Consider the following 20,364-nt stretch of genomic DNA (forward strand, 5'->3'; position numbering starts at 1 on the left):
ATATCAAAATTTATAATGTGCCACGTGTACAACATTGGGCGACAGGTGGGTGCCCAAAGTTTGATACGTTTGAAATTGGGATATAAAATGATGGTATAGAAAGCCCATCTGGTAAACAGCTAACTCAAAGTGGGCCTTTAATGGGCCGACGTCTTCAGGTCGGGTATGAGGCCTAACCCACATTTCAGAAATATTTTTCAATTAAATTCTATTCTACCACACTCACACGTGCGCCATATTTTTTGTTTTTTTTATTCTATTTTATTTCATTTATCCTCCTAATCCGCTTTATATTCATTAAATTTTTATATTGAATTTCAATTTGGATTCCATTTCATTAAAGAAATGTTCATTATATAAAAAGATTTTATATTCATTGGACTTTATTTCCATTATTTTTATATCTAATTCGGATTCGATCCGAAATCTCATAATCGATTTTCAGTTCATTATTAACAAATTTGTAAATGTTTTTTTAGACATTATTTTTTGGGTTTTCATCATTAATTGCATTAATTCTAGAAATTTATAATATTTTTTTAGGCATTATTTCGATTCGAATTCAATTTTAGAAAACTTACTTTTTAATTGGCTAAGAATATAACCTATCGATATTTATGTCGAATTCAATTGGAATACATTTATATTCGACCGCTCGGCTAATAACCAAAATGAACACCTCTACTAGGAGGGAGTGCACTTTGAATTCATAACCAAAAAGTCAAAACCACTACCATTGAATAGCAGATGCAGAGAGTACGAGTTCTTCGACTGAGGACAAACAAAAGATTCCATCTACTCAGATAGAACGTTCTAAAACAACTGTGAATATTGGGAATCAAGAACGAAGTCTGAATCAAAACACAACAAAAATGCTGAAAAAAGAGAGACGCAGATAAGATATGGATAAGAGATCGCTACTAAGCCTTGTCGGCCTTGGAAGCTGTGGCGGCAGCTTGACCTCTGAGACGACCGGTCCTCCTGGCGGCGATGAGACCGACCTTCTGTCCAGGAGGAGCGTCACGTCTGACCGTACTGGCATGACCAATGTGTTGATGGTTACCTCCTCCGTGAGGATGCTCGACAGGGTTCATAGCCACACCACGAACCTTAGGCCAGCAGTTCCTCTTCACTCGGAACTTGTGATAAGCATTACCCGCCTTGAGCATAGGCTTCTCAGTTCTTCCACCGCCTGCCACTTGACCGACCATGGCCCTGCAGGCACTCGGGACAATCTTCTTTGAACCAGATGGAAGCTTGATTCTGTCAAAAAAGAGACAAGGGTTTTGCCATTCTGTCAGAACAAGAGCTTGTTCTTAAGATGCTTCTGAGAAACCCATCATCAAGTAATGAATCTCCTAAACTATACACTAATCCCCAAACTGTAAATGTTGTGTTTAGTTTGATAAAAGGTTCATAGGCAGGCAAATTGCTTCATCAATTCGATTCATTAGAACAGCTAAAACAGGATCTAATCAGGGCATGATGAAGAACAACAGACATGAATCATTTCTACAGATTCTAGCGATCAGCAATTCAATCAGATTCAAAGCCCCAAAAACCCAGAAAATCCTCGACGAATTATTGCACAATCAGCTAATTCATACCACTATCACAATTCAAAGGTCGGTGAACAGGTAACGAAACAGACCTAGTGGTGTCGTTATCGGGGTTGTGAGCAATAACGATGGCGTAATCACCGGAAGCCCTAGCGAAAACACCACGATCACCGACATGGTGCTCAACGTTGCAGACGACAGCTCCCTCAGGGATAGATCTGAGAGGGAGGACGTTACCGACAACGAGAGAGGCTCTCTTACCACAGTACACGAACTGACCGGTGTACATACCCTCGGCGGCGACGAAGAGCTCCTTCTGCTTCTTGTAACGGAACGGATGTCGGAAAACGACGCGAGCGAGAGGGGCGCCACGGCCTGGGTCGTGGATGATCTCGGTGACGACACCCTTCAGGTAGCCATTGCGCTCGCCGAAATCGAGGCTCCGGAACTTAGCCGGACCCTTGCGGTGGTGCGTGTGAGATTTGAAGACGGAGCCAGCACCCTTACGCTGAGCTCTGATGACACGACCCATGGAGACGGCGGAAGAAGATGGGGACTGCGGCAGGAGAAGAAGCGAAATGAAAGCTAGGGTTTTTTTTTTTTGTTGGCGTTGAGTTTGTCGTTTATTTTATTTCATGGTTCTTATCCAAATGGGCTCTGAAACCCTAATGGGCCGTTAGTTAGTCAACTAACCTCTTTAATGGGCCTATAAAAAACTGATTTTTAAACGAATGTAAAAATAATGAAAAATTGGAAAAAAAAAAAACTTGAAAATAAACCAAACAAACATCAACGAAAATGCTGATGCCAAAGAGCCTCCTTTTATTGAAGTTCACACAAATTTTTTTTTAAAAAGTAATCTCTTTTGGTCAAATATCAACATTGTGAGAGAAAAAAAAAACAATATAAGGTCATATTATTAGTATAAAGGCATTGAAGATCCATTATGGTCAAAGCGTATGATTGGAAGATATCATCTATAGATTTGTCACGGAGTGAAGAATGTGTTGAGATATTATAAAGAGCTATGCATTTATGGTTAAAAAACAAAATCTAAGCCTAGGGATTTTTTTTTTTTTGGTAAACACAAATTATCTAAAAAAATTGGAGTAAAAGAATCCTTCTCAACCGATTAAATTTTAGGTTTAGGGTTTGGTCTAAAAATATATTATCCTGATATAGGGATGTAAAACAGACTGGCTTGATCCAGTTCGATCTGGATGAGTCCGAACGTTTTGGATCCGACTAGATTGTAACTCATTTTTTACGAGCCAAAAAAACTCTGACTCGGTCTAGATAGTCTCAACCGATTCACGGATCAAATTAAAAATAAAAACATCTTAAAATAATAAAAATTATAAATTTTATTTTTTAAAAAAAGGGTTGGCTGGCCCACAAATAACAGACTTCAGATGGGTTAATTTTTTTATATTAATATTTTTCTAGTTCACCCGCCGATTCGCGAACCAAACTCGTTTCTGCATCACTATCGCGATATATAGTAGGTGCTATTCACATTTATCAATCACAAAAGACTGTTTGAAAATAGAGCAGAATCACACTTTCATCCTTGACGTCGACGCTATTGTTATTTGCAAAAATATCCAAATGAGCTTTCAACCCAAAAAAAGAAAAAGAGACAAACGACACAGATGAAAAACAGCTAACACGCATCAGCGTCAGGTAGACAAGAAACATTAATTCAAGAGCAAGCAAATAAATGGCCAGACGACGATTAATTATATGCGGATTGCAAAATCTCAATAGGATATTGAATTTGTTGGGGTGGCCGTTTCGGGAAACGGTTCGTGTTCGGGACGGAATAAATCGGTTCGGTTCTTTTCGGTTTTACAAAAATAGGTACCAATCGGGTTATTTATTGTATTCGGTTCGGTTCGGTTTCGGTATCGGTTCGGTTCGGTTCGGTTCCGGATTTTATTAAAAAATATTCGGTTTTTCGGGATTTTTAAAGTTCGGTTCGATTCCGGAAAAATTCGGTTCTTTAAAAATGGTATCGTTTGGGAAATAACAGCGGTTTCGGGTCGGGAAAATACCGTTATAACGGTTCGGTTCGGTCCGGTTCCGAAGAACCGAACCGAACCGAAACCGCCAGCCCTAGTTCCATTTTAATAATAATGATGATAAAAGACAGAACAGTTAAAGCTTTAGAGACATTTGTGGCTTACACGTGTTCTTCTCTTCTCCAAAGACATCTCATCTAACCAAACCTAAATTCATTCACACGTTTTTCTACTGCTTTTTTTTTTTTACAAAATTGGAATGAAAGAACCAAAAGTATGACAGTACATATGGGATATGTAATTAATCTAATATACTCGAATGAATAACACTAGTTATATTAATATTCGAATCGAATCTGGTAAAAAAAATTTTAAATCCAAATTGAAGTCGTACCGTTTAAAAAAAAAATCGAAATTTCATTGCGGATAAATATTTTTAATAAAAAAACGGTCTGAATCATTGTCTCAAGTATAAATATTTTCTAAAAAAAAATAAATATGAAAATAATCCTTCAAAGCCGAACCGAATGCATAGCTAAACGCCTAAACCTCACGGGAAAAAGGGATGATGGGCCCCTTAGATCAATCTCAAACTTGGCCCACTTATTATTTCCCATCTAGATATTTTTTGTTTCTTTAAATTGTAAAAAAAAAAGATATATTTGTAGAAGGTGGTTGAGAAAATGCGAACGATTTGTCATAATGACGAAATCATGAATAAATAAAATTTTAGAATTCAAAACTAAGATTTTACAAATTTTTTCTTAAAAAAAAAATCCAATGTCAAACCACTTGCTCATTCGTTATTTTCCTAATATTTAATATTTACATGTGTGTATATATATACATATAATAAGATTATTAATAAATTGTATGTTTTTTTTAATATACCTAATTAAGGAACCATTCGATAGTGTTTAAATCTTTGATGGTACAAGTGATTTGAAATTTCTATATAATAATATTAAAATGCACTTATTTTTTTTTTATAACGGAGCGTCTTGTGTCGAAGCTCAGACTAATCTCCGGACCGGGAGCAAACCATGTGCTTTGAAATATTCGTTCCCCTCCCCACCACGGGATATTAAAATGCACTTTGTGTTTATGTTTCGTCACATCTCTCACTAAATCTCTTATAAAACGATATACAAATAACACGAAGGATGAAAGCGGCGGAGCTTACAGGTATGTGGTTGTATTGGGTTACAATTTGTTTATCTTAACTATAGATATTTTTAAAATTTCTTTTAGTAATATATATAATAATTTTATTATTTGATTTGCATTTATGTCTGGATATATATTGATACGAAAATTGTATTTTTCTATTTGTACTATAGCGATACACACCAGATCATTCCGAAATAATTTTAAACTAAGAACATACATACATATATATATATATACATGTAAATATACATATGTGTGTATATATATATATATAAAAAGAGAAAAACCATAAATAAATGGACAGAAAGGTGACGAGGCATGTTTGCTGAATATCAGACAAGTCCCTCCACCGTTTTCAGGCATGTTGAATTCCTTTTGCTTCATTTCTCTCATTGCAACTATATGGGTGTAGATACATACATATATACTTGTGTATATATATATCTATATATCTGTCAGTGTATGTGACCACTCTGTCTACACGTGAAAAGGCTACTAGACAAAGTTACCAAACATGAAATGGCAAGATTACGTACTCAATACCATGCATATATTGTTAGAAAAATCATAAAAAAACTGCGGAAAACATCATCTTGATCCAAATATATCATATATGAATTCATAACAGGATAAGTTGGATCGGAAATTGAGAGTTTCTTTTTAGACATTATTTGCAGTAATAGAAGTTGAATATATTATATATATATTACATAATTTAAATTTTAAATTCTGCCCATTAATTAAAGTATTAAAAATTACATAGTGTTATATTCACGCACTAATCTCTACATTTTCTTAACTGTCAAATAGACTCATAAATATTATTAAATCTAATAATCGGTCCAATTAAAAATAGTATATAGTACACGTCCAAAATAATATATAATACACGTCCAACTTGGAACATCATCTAACATTCGAATATTGTATAATGAGATTGCCAACATAATCCAAAAAACAAATCCGATTTGGCCCATATAGTCTACCCCATAAAATATCTCCCACTCTGTTTACTAATTATACCTATTTCAAAATATCTACCATACTATTTCAATTTTGGAGTGAAATTCGTTGATTCATTTCAATTTATTATTACAAGATCTAGCTGTTATTCCGCTGAATAAACATCGACCAACATTAAAGTACAATCTTTATATATATATATATATAAAATATTACAGTACGTTTGACTTGAGGGGAAAGTAAAAAAAAAAAAGAGAGAAAAAATATATTACATAACTCGGGAGCCGGTGCCTGACACGAAATCTCTCACCGTTCTTTGTTGTCTTCGCCTTTCTTGTCGAGGGAACATAAACCCTAATAATAATAACATACCGTACAAGCCCATCGTACCCGCTTGCGGCTTGTAGTCCTTGCTTCTTCAAGTTTTTCTCATCGTCGTTTACATATGGAATGGCCATGTGAAATTACTATACTGCCGTTTTTCTCAGGCCACTTGTAATTCGTTTTTTCCCGCTCTCTTACAACTATAAAAGGTTATTTATGTAAATAGGAGAAACCAGTTGAATTGAATATAGATTAGTCCCTTGGAAATTACAGCGTTTATTAATAGTTGTGTCGGGACGTGGAGATGAAGGAGCGGAACAAGAGTTCGTCGCAAGGGATGGTGAGAGCGGTGTCGTGAACGAAGCCAAACTCATCTTCGGCTTGTTGGAGAAACGTTTGGAACTGCGGATGGGTTAGCCATGAAATCGGAACAACGTATCTGCTTCTGTTCTCTCCTACGTACACCGGGAAGTGGCCTCTCGGCACGTCTTCTCCTTCCATGTCGTGGTTCCTCCTCTGCTTCTTCTTTCCCAAACTCTTCAAGATTTGTTTCAGTGATGGCGCTTGACTCGCTTTGTTCCTTATCGCCATGTCTTTCTTGAGCTTGAGAGAGAGAGAGAGAGAGGTGAATTAGGCTTAGAAAGATTTTTAGAGACGAAGGTGGTGGTGGGAGAATGGGAGAGAGAGGGGGGGGGGTATTTATGAGCATAAAGATAGAAAAATGGCTAACATGAAGACATGTACTGTTAAGGAGTATTAACTAGAGATTTTTATTTTATTACAGCCTAATTTTGACACGATCACTATTCCTCAGGTCGATTCATGCAAAATCACATGGAGTGTTTTCCATAACTATGATGTATGTAAATCCACGTCCGCGTGGATGCTGGACTATGCGTAATGCATGCATGCATGCACATACATTATACGTATGGCTCTACAACAAAAAGGGTACCCTTATAGTTTTACAATTTCGAATAAAAATATCAATGAGTAAAACCTTGCTTATAATTTTACAATTTCAAATAAAAATATCAATGAGTAAAACCTTCCAATTAATAATCAGAAACCGACACACACGCCTATCAATTTAACCAAAAGAGAAGGGAAAAAGCTGCAATGAAACCAAAAGTACTGTTCATAAAAATAAAATAGGGACTCATGGTGTCCTACAATGTCTGCTTTTGTCTTAGGAACAAAACAAGAGTATATACACACACACACACACACATATATATATATATATCAGGCACTATGTCCATCTTTAAACTTTGTCTCTACTGAAACTTCCAATTTTAGAATACAAAATGCTTGGTCACTTAATAATATTCAATGCCCATTTTCAATAATCCGATTGGCTCAACAATATATATATATATATGTATATATGTATGTATGTATGACGTGTCTCTCTTTGTGGCACATGCAAAGAGATTACGGACAAGTAGAATTCTACACGGCACGTACTTGCAAAGCCACTCAACAAGCATATACAAAAAAAAAAAAGAGTTCCGTGTTCTCCATCACTATATCTGTCTCCTGCCTACGACAGGCCGTGTAAACACATTAATGCTTAATTCACTTATATATAAAGATTTTTAATTTTTCTATTACACTTCAACCGGACATCATGCATCCATGCATGATCGCTGCCAGGTTTTCATACAAAATGAAATGTTCCTTTATAGATCGCGTGAAATGCGTCGTTATATATAATACCCCGCAAGTTATAATGAGTGATCAATGTCATATTTGTAATAACTCTATCATAGAACTCAAGCTTGGGTGGCCTAGTGGTGAGAGAACATGTAAAGCATGCTCTCACCCTGAGTTCAAATCCAAGCGTGGGGAGAGGCATTCACCTGGGCTTCCCCGTTCCTCTGGGAGATGTAGTCGGATCAAAAACCCAATGAACTTTCGGATTATCCACACAAAAAAAAACTCTATCCTAGAAGTACATCCTTAATTATGGAATATATATATGTATATAGTATATATAATTGTAAAAAGAAGAAGACACTGAAAAGATAGGTAGAAGATCAAGAAATTGGTTTAGTGAATTAGACATCGAGCATCAGGGGCATGTAAGTAAGAGGGAATGATTCGGACTGCGTGATTATGAGCAACATAAAAAAAAAGAATAAGATGCCAAATCCGCGCATCAAATCCTATATAACAGTAATTTTTTTTCATAATACGCAAATTCACAACAACTTTGTCCAATTACATCTCTTAAAGGATCAGAGAAATCCAGATAAGATCATGCTTTGCATGTTCGGTTACCACTGTAAATCATCCAAGTTTGGGTTATATAAGCATCAAAATTATCTCTTCGTATCATTACAGCGATGGTTAAAGCCAAGGTAGAGCTGCTGCCTACATTTTTTATCTCTAAAAATGATTCCAATTCAGACATCACCAACGGTTGAATAAATTTCGACCTTGTCCAAACACAAACACCAATTGAACAAAAACAGTATGGGAAATTTTTAAAAAATCTGGTGGTTATTACGAGACAATAAATATATTCAAAGGAGAATATATTTATTGTTTAGAATTCTGTTTTATGGTTTTCTGTAACTTCTTCTCTCCCCCTCTCTATTTCTCTCTCCTTTCGTATTGTATATAAAGAATTGTACAGTCAATTGATCAATACAATTTTTCTGGGTAAATTCTCAAATTCTCTGTTTCATAAAATGGTATCAGAGCAATCACATTAAGGTTCCAGGATCTTTTCCTCTGAGTTTTTTTTTTTCCAGAACTTGTTCTTTCCTCTTTCTTCTCTGAGGATTCATGGATCCTTTGCCACATCCACCTTTTCCGGTTGGTGATTCTTCTCCGCCGATGTCTTCTTCTACCCCAGTCTCTGTTCAGACTGCGTCTTCTTTCGATTGTTTCGATAATCCTTATTTTTTGAGCTCTGGAGATCATGCTGGTCTTCAGCTTGTTCAGAAACGTCTCACTGGCGCTGGTGATTATGGCTCCTGGCACCGGGCTGTCACCATGGCTCTCGAAGGCCGAAACAAACTCTGTTTCGTTGATGGTTCGTTACCTCGTCCTGGTGATGATGACCCCACACTTCGTTTCTGGAAGCGCAACAACGCTATCGTTGGCTCTTGGCTCATCAACTCCGTCGATGAGGATATTTCCCAAAATCTGATGTTTTATCCCACCGCTCGTGAAATGTGGCTTGATCTTGCTCATCGTTTTCAGCAATCCAATGCTCCCCGTAAGTATCGCGTTCGACAACGTCTTCGCAGTCTTCGCCAAGGTACGCTGGATATAGCCAAATACTATACTGCTCTTTCCACTATCTGGGAAGAAATGAAGACCGTCCGCGTCTATCACAGATGTACTTGTGGTCGATGCACCTGTCATGTTGATCAGCGCTGGGTTGATGAATTTGAAAGTGATTTCGTTATTGATTTCCTTTATGGATTGAATGATGAGTATGAAGGTGTCCGCAATCAAATCACTATGATGGATCCTATGCCCGATATTCAGCGGGTCTATAACTTGGTTATCCAGCAAGAACAACAACGTCTGGTTAAATCCTCTATTCCGTCTGATGCGGTCGTCTTCCAAACTTCTATTTCTCCGTCGGATGCAAAGGTCGCTGTTGTTGCTGGTCGTTCCAGACAGCGTCCCTTATGCTCCCATTGTGGTTTGTAGATTTGATTGCGGACACCTTCATACTCATCATTCAATCCATAAAGGAAATCAATAACGAAATCACTTTCAAATTCATCAACCCAGCGCTGATCAACATGACAGGTGCATCGACCACAAGTACATCTGTGATAGACGCGGACGGTCTTCATTTCTTCCCAGATAGTGGAAAGAGCAGTATAGTATTTGGCTATATCCAGCGTACCTTGGCGAAGACTGCGAAGACGTTGTCGAACGCGATACTTACGGGGAGCATTGGATTGCTGAAAACGATGAGCAAGATCAAGCCACATTTCACGAGCGGTGGGATAAAACATCAGATTTTGGGAAATATCCTCATCGACGGAGTTGATGAGCCAAGAGCCAACGATAGCGTTGTTGCGCTTCCAGAAACGAAGTGTGGGGTCATCATCACCAGGACGAGGTAACGAACCATCAACGAAACAGAGTTTGTTTCGGCCTTCGAGAGCCATGGTGACAGCCCGGTGCCAGGAGCCATAATCACCAGCGCCAGTGAGACGTTTCTGAACAAGCTGAAGACCAGCATGATCTCCAGAGCTCAAAAAATAAGGATTATCGAAACAATCGAAAGAAGACGCAGTCTGAACAGAGACTGGGGTAGAAGAAGACATCGGCGGAGAAGAATCACCAACCGGAAAAGGTGGATGTGGCAAAGGATCCATGAATCCTCAGAGAAGAAAGAGGAAAGAACAAGTTCTGGAAAAAAAAAACTCAGAGGAAAAGATCCTGGAACCTTAATGTGATTGCTCTGATACCATTTTATGAAACAGAGAATTTGAGAATTTACCCAGAAAAATTGTATTGATCAATTGACTGTACAATTCTTTATATACAATACGAAAGGAGAGAGAAATAGAGAGGGGGAGAGAAGAAGTTACAGAAAACCATAAAACAGAATTCTAAACAATAAATATATTCTCCTTTGAATATATTTATTGTCTCGTAATAGAAACGAAAAAATATACCGACTTTCTGTTACACATTTATATTGATTTTGTTGATCAGATTCATGAAAAAACTCCCATAAGTATCAGCATTAGTACCTTGAAAATGAGATCCCAAGGCAAGCAACTGAGCAAGTCCACGATAAAGTCCGACTTCAAGTACCTGCGAATCAAAAGCAAAGCTTAGAATCTACAAAACATTCATCCGACGCCGGTTTCTTGTATCGCAAGAAACATCGACGAACGCAAACGCTGAAGAGGGCTGACCGGATGGCGATGGGGGCTGGCCTGGAGACCATGCGGTAAGTCTGGCTGTCTCTAAAGGCGACGAAGAATTGAAGGACGATGTCGATTAAGAAAGCGATCTGCCCGACAATGTCGAGGATGAAGAGATTCTCGGGTAGGCCACGGAAGAAGCCGAACTCCATTGGAGTGAACACAGAGGAGTAGAGTGCCCAGACCAATATGAACATCACCCATGTCTTGTAAGACCTGCTCTCAAATCCCAAAGTTTCCAGCAATAATCATTCGTATCATTGCATTGCGATTGCGCGCGCATGTGTTGATTTGTATGGATGTATATAATTTTTAACGAATATGTCCATTTTTTTAGGGTCGGAGCAATGTCCTTTAACTATTTGTACACTGGATATCTTTAGCAAAATATCTTACTCTAGTAATAAAAAGAGGAGTATCACCTTAAAAATTATAAAAATTAAAAATATTCCTTATAAAAATATATATATATTTGATGTTTATTATAGATCTGCTTTTAGATATAATATATTTCTGATTTCTTTTATTATATGATATGATATAATTTTTTAATCCAACTATACGAGGAGTCCACGTGTTGCCGCTGGTTGCGGCATACTTTCAGGGCAACATGCTACATTGCTATATACGGAATGGATAGCCCATCAAAATCATTGGTCATGCTCCTTCTTCCTTTTCAGACTCCATCTTTTCTGACCCAATTTTACCACTACCAATTCCCACTCGTAATACCCCCTCGTAATAACGATGTTGCTCTTCAGCAGCTCAAGTCTCTGCTTCATCATAAATTTCGGATCAAGGATCTGGGGAAGCTTCAGTACTTTCTGGGATTGGAGGTAGCTCGTTCCAAGCTTGGGATCTCTGTCAGTCAACGTAAGTACTGTCTTGACTTGATCAGTGACTCAGGGTTTCTGGCTTGCAAGCCTGTTTCCACCCCTCTTGACCCCGGTGTTCGCTTATCCAGAGATTCCGGCGTTCTTCTTCCTGACATTCCTGCATATCGTCGGCTCATTGGTAGGTTATTATACCTGACCATCACCAGGCCTGACATTGCTTATGCTGTTCATAAGCTCAGTCAGTTCCTGTCATGTCCCACTGATATTCATCTTGCGGCTGCACAAAGGGTCGTTCGTTACTTGAAGACTAATCCTGGGCAGGGTATTTTTTACTATGTTTCTTCCCCTTTGTGCCTCAATGCCTTTGCCGATGCCGATTGGGCCTCTTGCCCGGATTCGCGACGCTCCACATCTGGGTTTTGTGTGTTTCTCGGGGATTCGCTGATTTCTTGGAAGGCTAAGAAGCAGACTACGGTTTCCCGCAGCAGCACCGAGGCCGAATATCGTGCCCTGGCCAACGCTACCTGTGAGCTCATTTGGTTGCATAGTCTTTTGAAGGATTTACACATTACTGTCACTGGGCCTGCGAAACTTTTTTGTGATAATCGGTCTGCCATACACATTGCGACGAATCCTGTTTTTCACGAACGAACAAAGCATATCGAGATCGATTGTCATCTCGTTCGTGATAGACTGCGGGCTGGGTTTCTTCTGCTTATGCACGTCAATGCCGAAAACCAGTTGGCCGACATCTTTACCAAAGCTTTGCAGCCTTCATTGTTCCTGAGTCTGCTTTCTCGGTTGCATATCTCAAGCCTGTTCCTCCCGTCTCCGTCTTGACGAGGGGGTATTACGAGACAATAAATATATTCAAAGGAGAATATATTTATTGTTTAGAATTCTGTTTTATGGTTTTCTGTAACTTCTTCTCTCCCCCTCTCTATTTCTCTCTCCTTTCGTATTGTATATAAAGAATTGTACAGTCAATTGATCAATACAATTTTTCTGGGTAAATTCTCAAATTCTCTGTTTCATAAAAGTGGTGGGTCAAGAAGAGGACGAAAGAACAGTGGGAATCAGGTCGTCGGAACAAGAAGACACTTACCTGGTTGGGCTTTCTATTGTTGTTTTCACGTTCAGACAAGATCCCTCTCGTTGCCCTAATCACTATCCTTTTTTTCTTCATATTTATACCCCGCTTCTTTTGCTTTTCCCTTTTATTTCCACTATATTTTTTTCCCGGTGGGTCAAGAAGAGGACGAAAGAACAGTGGGAATCAGGTCGTCGGAACAAGAAGACACTTACCTGGTTGGGCTTTCTATTGTTGTTTTCACGTTCAGACAAGATCCCTCTCGTTGCCCTAATCACTATCCTTTTTTTCTTCATATTTATACCCCGCTTCTTTTGCTTTTCCCTTTTATTTCCACTATATTTTTTTCCCTTCACTTTTAGTTTTATACTGACACTCAAAGACAAATGCATATGACATACTGAAACTCCTCAACCACCAAAAGGAGACCATGACAGATATTAAACAATGTATATATTTGCAAATTCAAGTTAAGGAAAGGAGAAACATGAAGATGGGTTCCAAGTTATTACAAAAAGTACAAGCAGAGGGATACAGAGAATTATACATTCCCAAAAGTAACAACTCATCAACTCTTAAGACACATGAGCAAAAGACATATATTCCTTCAATCATGGGCAGACCTAGAAAGATAAAAATTATTATAATTTAAGAGATAAATTTAATTTTTTTATGGAGGTATATATATAATAAGTTTTATTAAAAAATTTATCAAATTTATAATGAAGTTAAGTTTTTTTTTAATAAAAAGAGTGGGGCATATGCCCAATATAACATAAATCCGCCTATTCCTCCAATGAACTTTGAACCACCACTTTTTTTTTTTTGGATCGCCATAAATACACTGTTCTTTTTTTTTTTTTTTTTTTTTTTGTATGCATGTATTCCTACACCTATATGCATATGCAATCTAATCGTGCAAGTTAATGCAAAGGATGCAAACCCTTTTTTTTTTTTTTTTTTTTTTTTTTTTTATAAATAGGAGTAGATCAATACATCAAAACGCTTCGAGCTGTAGTCACCCCAAGTCTGTCAGCAATCAGAAGCTTAGACAGTGGGGAAGGAGCAACAGTAAAAACAGATGTTCCTAATAGAAGAGTGTGACCCGTAGATGCCAAAAAATCTGCGCACGAGTTAGCTTCCCGATAAAACTGTTCTTTCAAATATACGTTGTTTAATATATGTCACATGTATCAGAAACAATACAAGTTTCTATGGGGGTTAAATCTGTATTTAAGGTTTCCCTTTTATGAGTGAACATGGTATTTTACGATAGAGAGAGGTTAAAAAAGAGAATCAAAGGCTACTTGTGATTGCCGAAAATTGGTGGACATCCACTTTCGGAAGTTATACTCTTGCAATGAATCAAAGGACCTCGAATTCGAATCAGAAATGGCGCTCACGAAGCCTCTCCGATCGTTTCTACGTGAGCGAGGGAAAAATTGGGGGTTTATTACGGAGGGAGGGACTACAGAATGTCATACTTTTTACGTCACAAGTGTACAATAACCACTTGGCTTGTCCTTTCTGCCACGTCATCTGGCACGACGACAAATCTCACACTCTTGCATAAAGCGCGAACTTCATGTTGTCTGTAACATAGACGCCTGAACTGCGTGTCGTTCTCAACCCAAACAGCAATCACGCCCCCTCGGTTTCGTTGTTGAAAAAAGTGAAAATTGAGACATGGGAAAGAAGAACTCGAACAAGCAGCTTGCTTATACAGCTAAGCCATTCTCGAAGGAGAGTTTTTTCAGAATGTCAGATTTTAAGACACTTGGAAAAAAAAAAGAGACTCGAGTCTACTACGCAGGAAGGAAGATTGCACTGAGAAGATCTTTTACAAAGAAGAACTGCAATTGTTCATATACCCGACGCGTTCAAAGCCATGAATTTGCATTGCTCATTCAAGGCAAGGAGCTGAGCCTCTTTCTTGTCGAGAAGCGAAGTCAGCCTCACGTTCTCCTCCATCAGCTTCTGGACTTCGCCCTCTTTTTGCGCCTTCTCGCCTTCAAGCTGTGTCGTCTTAGCTACCAACCTGCTTCAGGACAAAAGCATATGAAACGAAGTGATCAGAATTAAAAAAAAAAAAACAAGAGTTCGGTTTCAACTCTCGTCTTGGGACATCTGGTTTCAACCGTTTGTAATATCGTTCCCCAACAAGAGTTGTCGTTACTGTCAGTTGAGGTGGGCCGTCTTCATACTATTGGCTATGCTAATAAAGCCTGACATCTTACACATGACTTTATGTGCCTATGCAACTTGACAATTGCATACTCATTCAGTAATTCACAGGCCGAGATAGGAAATGGAAACGCAAATGTTGTGATGAAAGAGCAAACAAATGTGAATAGATGTATATGAAAGATATGGGATGGGACTGACCGTTCAAACAGCGCCTCGATGGTTTGGAATTGCCTCTCGGATGAAAGAAGTGTTTCTCTGACATTGGTAAAAGTACTGACGTAGCTTTTAAGTGACTCAAACTCCCTCTTTACCCGAGAGAGTTCTTCTTCATTTTCCATTGCCTTTTGCCTCTGTCTAGTTGTCTCTTCAACTAGTTCCTCAATCCTCTCTCGCATTTCGTTTAGAACACCGTTAGTTCCTTGAGCAAATTGTTCCATCTCTTCTAACTTCAAGGATAAGTTCTCGATTTGCACTGCCTTCCTTTTGATTTCTTCCTCCCCTACAAATACCTTCTGCTTTTGAATGGCAGTTTCTGACTCTGCAACTGCAACCCTTCTCGCGAGAGATTCCAGCACATCATTAACCATCTGTACGGATTGGAGCATCTCAGCAGTATAGCCCTTATCCTCTATACCCAAATAACTCTGGTTCCTGCTTGTTCCAGTCTGTGTTTCTTCCCCTGGACTATCACAAGGCAAAAGATCAATTTCCGTAGCCCATTTGGAAGGTGAAGGTGGAGCACCATTTTTCTCAACAAGGCTTGCTCCTTCCAGTTGTTCAACAACACATGAGAGATGGGCTAAATCAGGAATGGCTATGATTCTAGCTTTCGATTTCAGATAGCGAAACATTGTTGCGGTTAGTCTGACCCTACCCCATAGAACTTTTAACTCCTTCCTGGCATCTTCCGCTGACCCCTCAATGGAAGCCTTTACATCCATAAGCTCAGCCTGTAATGTATCTACCAGTGATGGACATGATTCCATCTCACTCTTCCACATCTCATGGGTTTCCCTCTGTAAGGAACCTTGTGAAGATGAATTGGCATCCTGTCTATCAGCCATACCCAATATTTTAACGAGCTGCAATCTTCTTTCTGCAAAACATTGGAAGAAGCTTAAAAACCAAACCAAACATCAAATGGCACTCTATGACCTAAATTAAGGGCATGACGAGCTTGTGTCACTGATAGCAAATAATAGTAATGCAATGGAGTCTGAAGAGTGACTCAAACTCTCTTATGGAGCGAAAATCGATATTGTGCAGTATGCCATCAAAACCAAAAAAAGAAGCACGTGACTTAGAGCTCAATCAACCAAGTAAGGGCAACCGACAATAATAGAAAATCAAAGACGATGGTCAAAATCATCTCGGGAAAAGAAATCAGTGCTATTGAGCCTGCTTCCCGCTTGGAAACAGAATTGTTCCTGAAAACGATAATAGATCATCACAATCACCAAATGGAACCAGGAAATGGTGGTTAGTGGTTTGATTGACTGCCAAACAGCCAGACAAGCATAATAATCCCAAAACGAGTACCGTGTTAACCTTGGAATCCATAGGCTGTTAGACAACTATACTAAATCCAAATTTCCTTTTTGTTCATTAAACAGCTAAAGTAATCGGAGCTATTGAAATTGTAAGATACCTAAATAAACCGATAGAAACAGGCAAAGACACACGAGAGAACTAATATTCCTGATAAGAAACCATAAAAGCATGACTATCATCAGAATCAAGCTCGAATTCCACGAGAAATCGAAACCGATCGGGAAATCACAGGTGCTGAAGCACGAACTCGAACGCGATAAACCAGATCGTTACGTGTAGAAAGAGAATCCATACAATTCAGAGTTTCGAGATTTGCTCCGGCTGATTCCGGCTCGAAAAGCGACGGAGCTTCTTCTGCGCAACAGCCGCCGCCGTATCTGTCACCGCCGTAGCGAGAGATGGAGAGGAAAACGAAAGGTGGATGCGTCAATTGCAATAACAGGAATGGGAGGACCAGCTTGCTTTTGCCGCTTCTCTAATTTTTTTTTTCTCCTTTATTTTCTGCTCGTGCCTTTTTTTTTTCCTCCCGTCTTTCTTTTTGGTAGAATATCGGAGAACGTAGCATATCCGTTACAAAAAGGGAAAATTCAAGTTTTTTTTGTGAGATCAGGAAAAATATAATAGATTCTTGAAAATTCAAATCATCGTAATCTTGTGTGTTATTGGTCATTAGGGAATTGATATGCATTGATATTTCGGTTTAGTTTTTAATTCCTTAGTTGATATTTTTTCAGTTTTTAGAAAAATTATATATATTCGATTTTAAGAAAACGTTAACAAGAATAAATCATAGATTGGTTAATTGGATTTTTCTGTATGACCAAAAGTTAAGTTCATTAATTTAGAATGTAGGGTTAGTAATACTAATTTAGTATTTTTGATATTCCTTTAAATTAAAAACTAAACCGAAATTATTAATCTCAGTAGTCTGCCAAATCTCGCCCGGTTTACAACTTTGGGGAAAATTACAGCTTTACCCTTTTGTCAAATGGACCCTAACGAGGATGTTAAATGGGCCTAATTTTAGTAATTAAAATCAAATTTGGGCCCATGGGCTCTACCACATTGTTTTTCTCGGTCGCCGGGTTCTAGAGCTTAGGAACTGGAACGCGAACGACGACGAGGAGGAGGAGGAGGAGAAGACGAAGAAATGGGAGACGGAAGAGAAGGAGATTGGGAGTGTGGAGGATGCAGGAACAGGAATTACGCTTTCAGATCGTTTTGCAATCGGTGCAAACAGCCTCGTCTTCTCATGGACACCAATATGCCTCCCGATTCCAAATGGCTCCCTCGTATCGGCGATTGGATCTGCACTGGTTCGTTGTTTCCTTCGTTTCCCTCTTATATTTCGCGTTTAATTGGAGTTCGATGTATCTGGTTCGTGGATTTTATGGAATTTGGATGCTTGATGTTGTCTGGGTCTCCGATTGGTGATTATTCGTGAATCTCTTGAGCGGCTTAATCGTCGTGTTCTGACACTTAAGGAGGCGAGAGAATTATGGGTTTTAGTTTTAACGGCGTATTTTAGAAGTTTATATCCGAGTTTGAAGCAACCTCGGATAATAACAGAGATGAACTGTATTTTAGAAGTTTATTCTCCGATTGGTGATTATTCGTGTTTCAATCGTTTTGGCCGTGCTTGTCTGATGATCCGAATAATTTCTTGAGCTGTTTTCAGCTTTTTCCTTGGTTCCAGCCTCCAAGGGAAGTTTTGCCTATCATCTTAACGAGCCACTTCTCATTTTACGTGGTTCCATGTTGTGACCTTTCCTACGCATTTGCTTGTTGGTAATTAATTTATAGAGTTAAGTTAGGTTAAGCGTTTTTTGTGTTTTGTTATATGTATTTTGGTATGTGGACTTGGCGGTGGGTGGTGTGCGTATCTTCGTGCTGGGTGCTTTGGGTGTTGTGTGGCAAATAGGTTGCACTAACAACAATTATGCATCACGAGAGAAGTGCAAAAAGTGCGGGCAGCCGAGGGAAGTAGCAGCTATGCCAGCACTTGCAATGCCCGGACCTTCTCTTCCAACTCATCTTCAGTATTTTGCCGGTGCAATGAGCCAATCTAGTGCCTTGCTCGCTTACTCTAACACCGCAAGTCAAGCTTTGGTTCCCAAAGGATGGAGGAATGGTGACTGGTTCTGCCGGTGCGGTTTTCACAACTACTCTTCACGTTTGCAGGTACTGAAACCGGATACATGAATGCACCATTCAGCAATCACCTCTGCTTTCTTCTTAGTTGATTTGCAGAGAATTGTTCACAGAATTCTTGTCTGTTCTCTTGCAGTGCAAAAATTGCAATGAAGCTGCTCCACCAGGTACCAAATTATGTTTAGTTTCAACAGATTGTTGCTGAGTGACACTTGACCTCTGTTCTAAAGATTCGGCCTTTTGATTAACTTTCACGTAATCCATGGTTCTATACAGTATAGCATGTTTGACATTTCAAATTTCCTTAGATACACTCGGAAAAGAATTCCAATTTTCCTAAAGGTTTTTTGTACGCAGCTCTAGGAACAAAGAGATTAGCATCAGAAGCCTTGGCTCCTGAATGGGATAGTAAAAGGTTGAACCAAGGATATGTAAGTGGCTACTCGGACAGCACATATGGATTACTGATAAATTAAATTAAGGTTGTCTTTCCGCTTATCCTTACGTTTGTTTCGTCTGGCTTTACATACAGGCTAGCATGCAACTACAGCCAGCAGTTTCTGCATCCTATCCCGGTATAAGCTCAGGTAGCGCTCCAAATTGGCAGGCTCCTCTCCCATTTCTACAGCAAACCCTGACGGCTGCCCTACTCGGGAAAGGGTACATTATGAACTCTGGTTATCTACTTTTCTTACACAAAGGCTTTAAACGCTAAGTCATGTGTCCTATGCACTGGATTTGTCGAACCTTGGGCATGTCAAAATTATTTTTGACAAAAAGAAAAACTTTCCTAATCTTATCTTTTATTTGTTTTGCTCCTGATTCCGCAGGGCAAAACAATGGCGTAACGGAGATTGGATGTGTGCAAATTGCAACAATCATAATTACGCATCTCGGCCAGAATGCAATAGGTAGTTCCCGTGGATCTTTTCTGCCTTCTGCCAAATGAATGTCCACTCCTTGCATCACCATAACCTAAACCATGTAGAATCTTGTTCTGTGTAGGTGCAAGACTAAAAGAGATACTGTCCCTGAAGCCAATACACTCGTTCTCTCTTGAAATCTCATGAAGCCTGTTTTTTTTCCCCTATGTCCTACCCATTTTCCCAGAGTGGTTTCTCCATCTCGAGTTTTCTCGGTCATGAGCCGGGTGGTGTTGTGCAAAAATACAAATAGGACATAGATTCTGTGAAACCCTGTTCGTGTGAATGCTGCAAACGTGATTTGCCGTCTTCAGACACAGTGAAAGCGTGAGGTTTGTTTTTATTTATGCCTCTTGTTGTTGCAATGTGTTTGTTTTTTGCTCCAAAACCGCTCGGACAAAAGGATGATGTTCGTGTTTATGCTTTTGTATCCTAAACAGTTCATCCCTCCTCTTTCATTGAAATTCACAATGGGTTTCTCCGTTAGTTTGTGATTTCGTTTCTGTTTTTGTGGTTAGCTCCAATTTCGATACGGCATGGATTTTTTTACTTGATATCGGGCCGATACCAGTAAAACCCAAGTAATAATGGGCCTGTTTAGTATGATGTTAGGCTTATTGGGCCCAATTAGTATACGGAAATTAGTAAAATAAGTAAATAAATAAATAAACAATTAAAA

General features: G+C 38.9%; 6 protein-coding genes across 6 annotated transcripts; 2 read left to right on the plus strand and 4 right to left on the minus strand.

Moving 5' to 3' along the window:
• Nucleotides 1-706: 706 nt before the first annotated feature.
• Nucleotides 707-2,166, minus strand: LOC104804257 (60S ribosomal protein L8-3-like). Its single transcript, XM_010528489.2, has 2 exons — nt 1,652-2,166; nt 707-1,263 (listed from the first exon to the last, which is right to left on the minus strand). The coding sequence occupies exons 1-2, from the start codon at nt 2,089-2,091 to the stop codon at nt 921-923; spliced, it is 783 nt and encodes a 260-aa protein (XP_010526791.1). The 5' UTR covers nt 2,092-2,166; the 3' UTR covers nt 707-920.
• A 3,663-nt stretch (nt 2,167-5,829) lies between these two features.
• On the minus strand, nt 5,830-6,716 carry LOC104804258 (auxin-induced protein 15A-like). Its single transcript, XM_010528490.1, has one exon. The coding sequence runs from the start codon at nt 6,626-6,628 to the stop codon at nt 6,317-6,319; it is 312 nt and encodes a 103-aa protein (XP_010526792.1). The 5' UTR covers nt 6,629-6,716; the 3' UTR covers nt 5,830-6,316.
• A 3,933-nt stretch (nt 6,717-10,649) lies between these two features.
• Nucleotides 10,650-11,317, minus strand: LOC104804259 (potassium channel SKOR-like). The gene is made up of 2 exons (XM_010528492.2): nt 10,939-11,317; nt 10,650-10,834 (listed from the first exon to the last, which is right to left on the minus strand). The coding sequence occupies exons 1-2, from the start codon at nt 11,142-11,144 to the stop codon at nt 10,735-10,737; spliced, it is 306 nt and encodes a 101-aa protein (XP_010526794.1). The 5' UTR covers nt 11,145-11,317; the 3' UTR covers nt 10,650-10,734.
• A 262-nt stretch (nt 11,318-11,579) lies between these two features.
• On the plus strand, nt 11,580-12,623 carry LOC109116245 (uncharacterized mitochondrial protein AtMg00810-like). Its single transcript, XM_019201346.1, has one exon. It carries the CDS (start codon nt 11,580-11,582, stop codon nt 12,621-12,623), a length of 1,044 nt encoding a protein of 347 aa, XP_019056891.1.
• Nucleotides 12,624-14,565: 1,942 nt separating this feature from the next.
• On the minus strand, nt 14,566-17,132 carry LOC104804260. The gene is made up of 3 exons (XM_010528493.2): nt 16,906-17,132; nt 15,259-16,156; nt 14,566-14,911 (listed from the first exon to the last, which is right to left on the minus strand). Exons 2-3 carry the CDS (start codon nt 16,122-16,124, stop codon nt 14,737-14,739), a joined length of 1,041 nt encoding a protein of 346 aa, XP_010526795.1. The 5' UTR covers nt 16,125-16,156; nt 16,906-17,132; the 3' UTR covers nt 14,566-14,736.
• Nucleotides 17,133-17,706: 574 nt separating this feature from the next.
• On the plus strand, nt 17,707-20,171 carry LOC104804261 (calpain-15). Its single transcript, XM_010528494.2, has 7 exons — nt 17,707-17,927; nt 18,533-18,792; nt 18,899-18,929; nt 19,120-19,193; nt 19,295-19,422; nt 19,593-19,673; nt 19,768-20,171. Exons 1-7 carry the CDS (start codon nt 17,762-17,764, stop codon nt 19,820-19,822), a joined length of 795 nt encoding a protein of 264 aa, XP_010526796.1. The 5' UTR covers nt 17,707-17,761; the 3' UTR covers nt 19,823-20,171.
• The last annotated feature ends 193 nt before the right edge of the window (nt 20,172-20,364 follow it).

This window comes from Tarenaya hassleriana, unplaced genomic scaffold, assembly GCF_000463585.1.
Source record: "Tarenaya hassleriana unplaced genomic scaffold, ASM46358v1 Cleome9, whole genome shotgun sequence".
NCBI lineage: Eukaryota > Viridiplantae > Streptophyta > Magnoliopsida > Brassicales > Cleomaceae > Tarenaya > Tarenaya hassleriana.

Excerpts from the sequence above, each read along its gene's own strand:
- LOC104804257 (XM_010528489.2), bottom strand. The coding sequence starts at position 2,091 with ATGGGTCGTGTCATCAGAGCTCAGCGTAAGGGTGCTGGCTCCGTCTTC. Across the intron at positions 1,264-1,651 it reads CCCGATAACGACACCACTAG|AATCAAGCTTCCATCTGGTT; the intron begins GTCTGTTTCGTT and ends CTTTTTTGACAG.
- LOC104804258 (XM_010528490.1), bottom strand. The coding sequence starts at position 6,628 with ATGGCGATAAGGAACAAAGCGAGTCAAGCGCCATCACTGAAACAAATC.
- LOC104804259 (XM_010528492.2), bottom strand. The coding sequence starts at position 11,144 with ATGTTCATATTGGTCTGGGCACTCTACTCCTCTGTGTTCACTCCAATG. Across the intron at positions 10,835-10,938 it reads CCAGCCCCCATCGCCATCCG|GTACTTGAAGTCGGACTTTA; the intron begins GTCAGCCCTCTT and ends TTTGATTCGCAG.
- LOC109116245 (XM_019201346.1), top strand. The coding sequence starts at position 11,580 with ATGGATAGCCCATCAAAATCATTGGTCATGCTCCTTCTTCCTTTTCAG.
- LOC104804260 (XM_010528493.2), bottom strand. The coding sequence starts at position 16,124 with ATGGCTGATAGACAGGATGCCAATTCATCTTCACAAGGTTCCTTACAG. Across the intron at positions 14,912-15,258 it reads ATCGAGGCGCTGTTTGAACG|GTTGGTAGCTAAGACGACAC; the intron begins GTCAGTCCCATC and ends GTCCTGAAGCAG.
- LOC104804261 (XM_010528494.2), top strand. The coding sequence starts at position 17,762 with ATGGGAGACGGAAGAGAAGGAGATTGGGAGTGTGGAGGATGCAGGAAC. Across the intron at positions 17,928-18,532 it reads CGGCGATTGGATCTGCACTG|GTTGCACTAACAACAATTAT; the intron begins GTTCGTTGTTTC and ends TGTGGCAAATAG. Across the intron at positions 18,930-19,119 it reads CAATGAAGCTGCTCCACCAG|CTCTAGGAACAAAGAGATTA; the intron begins GTACCAAATTAT and ends TTTTGTACGCAG.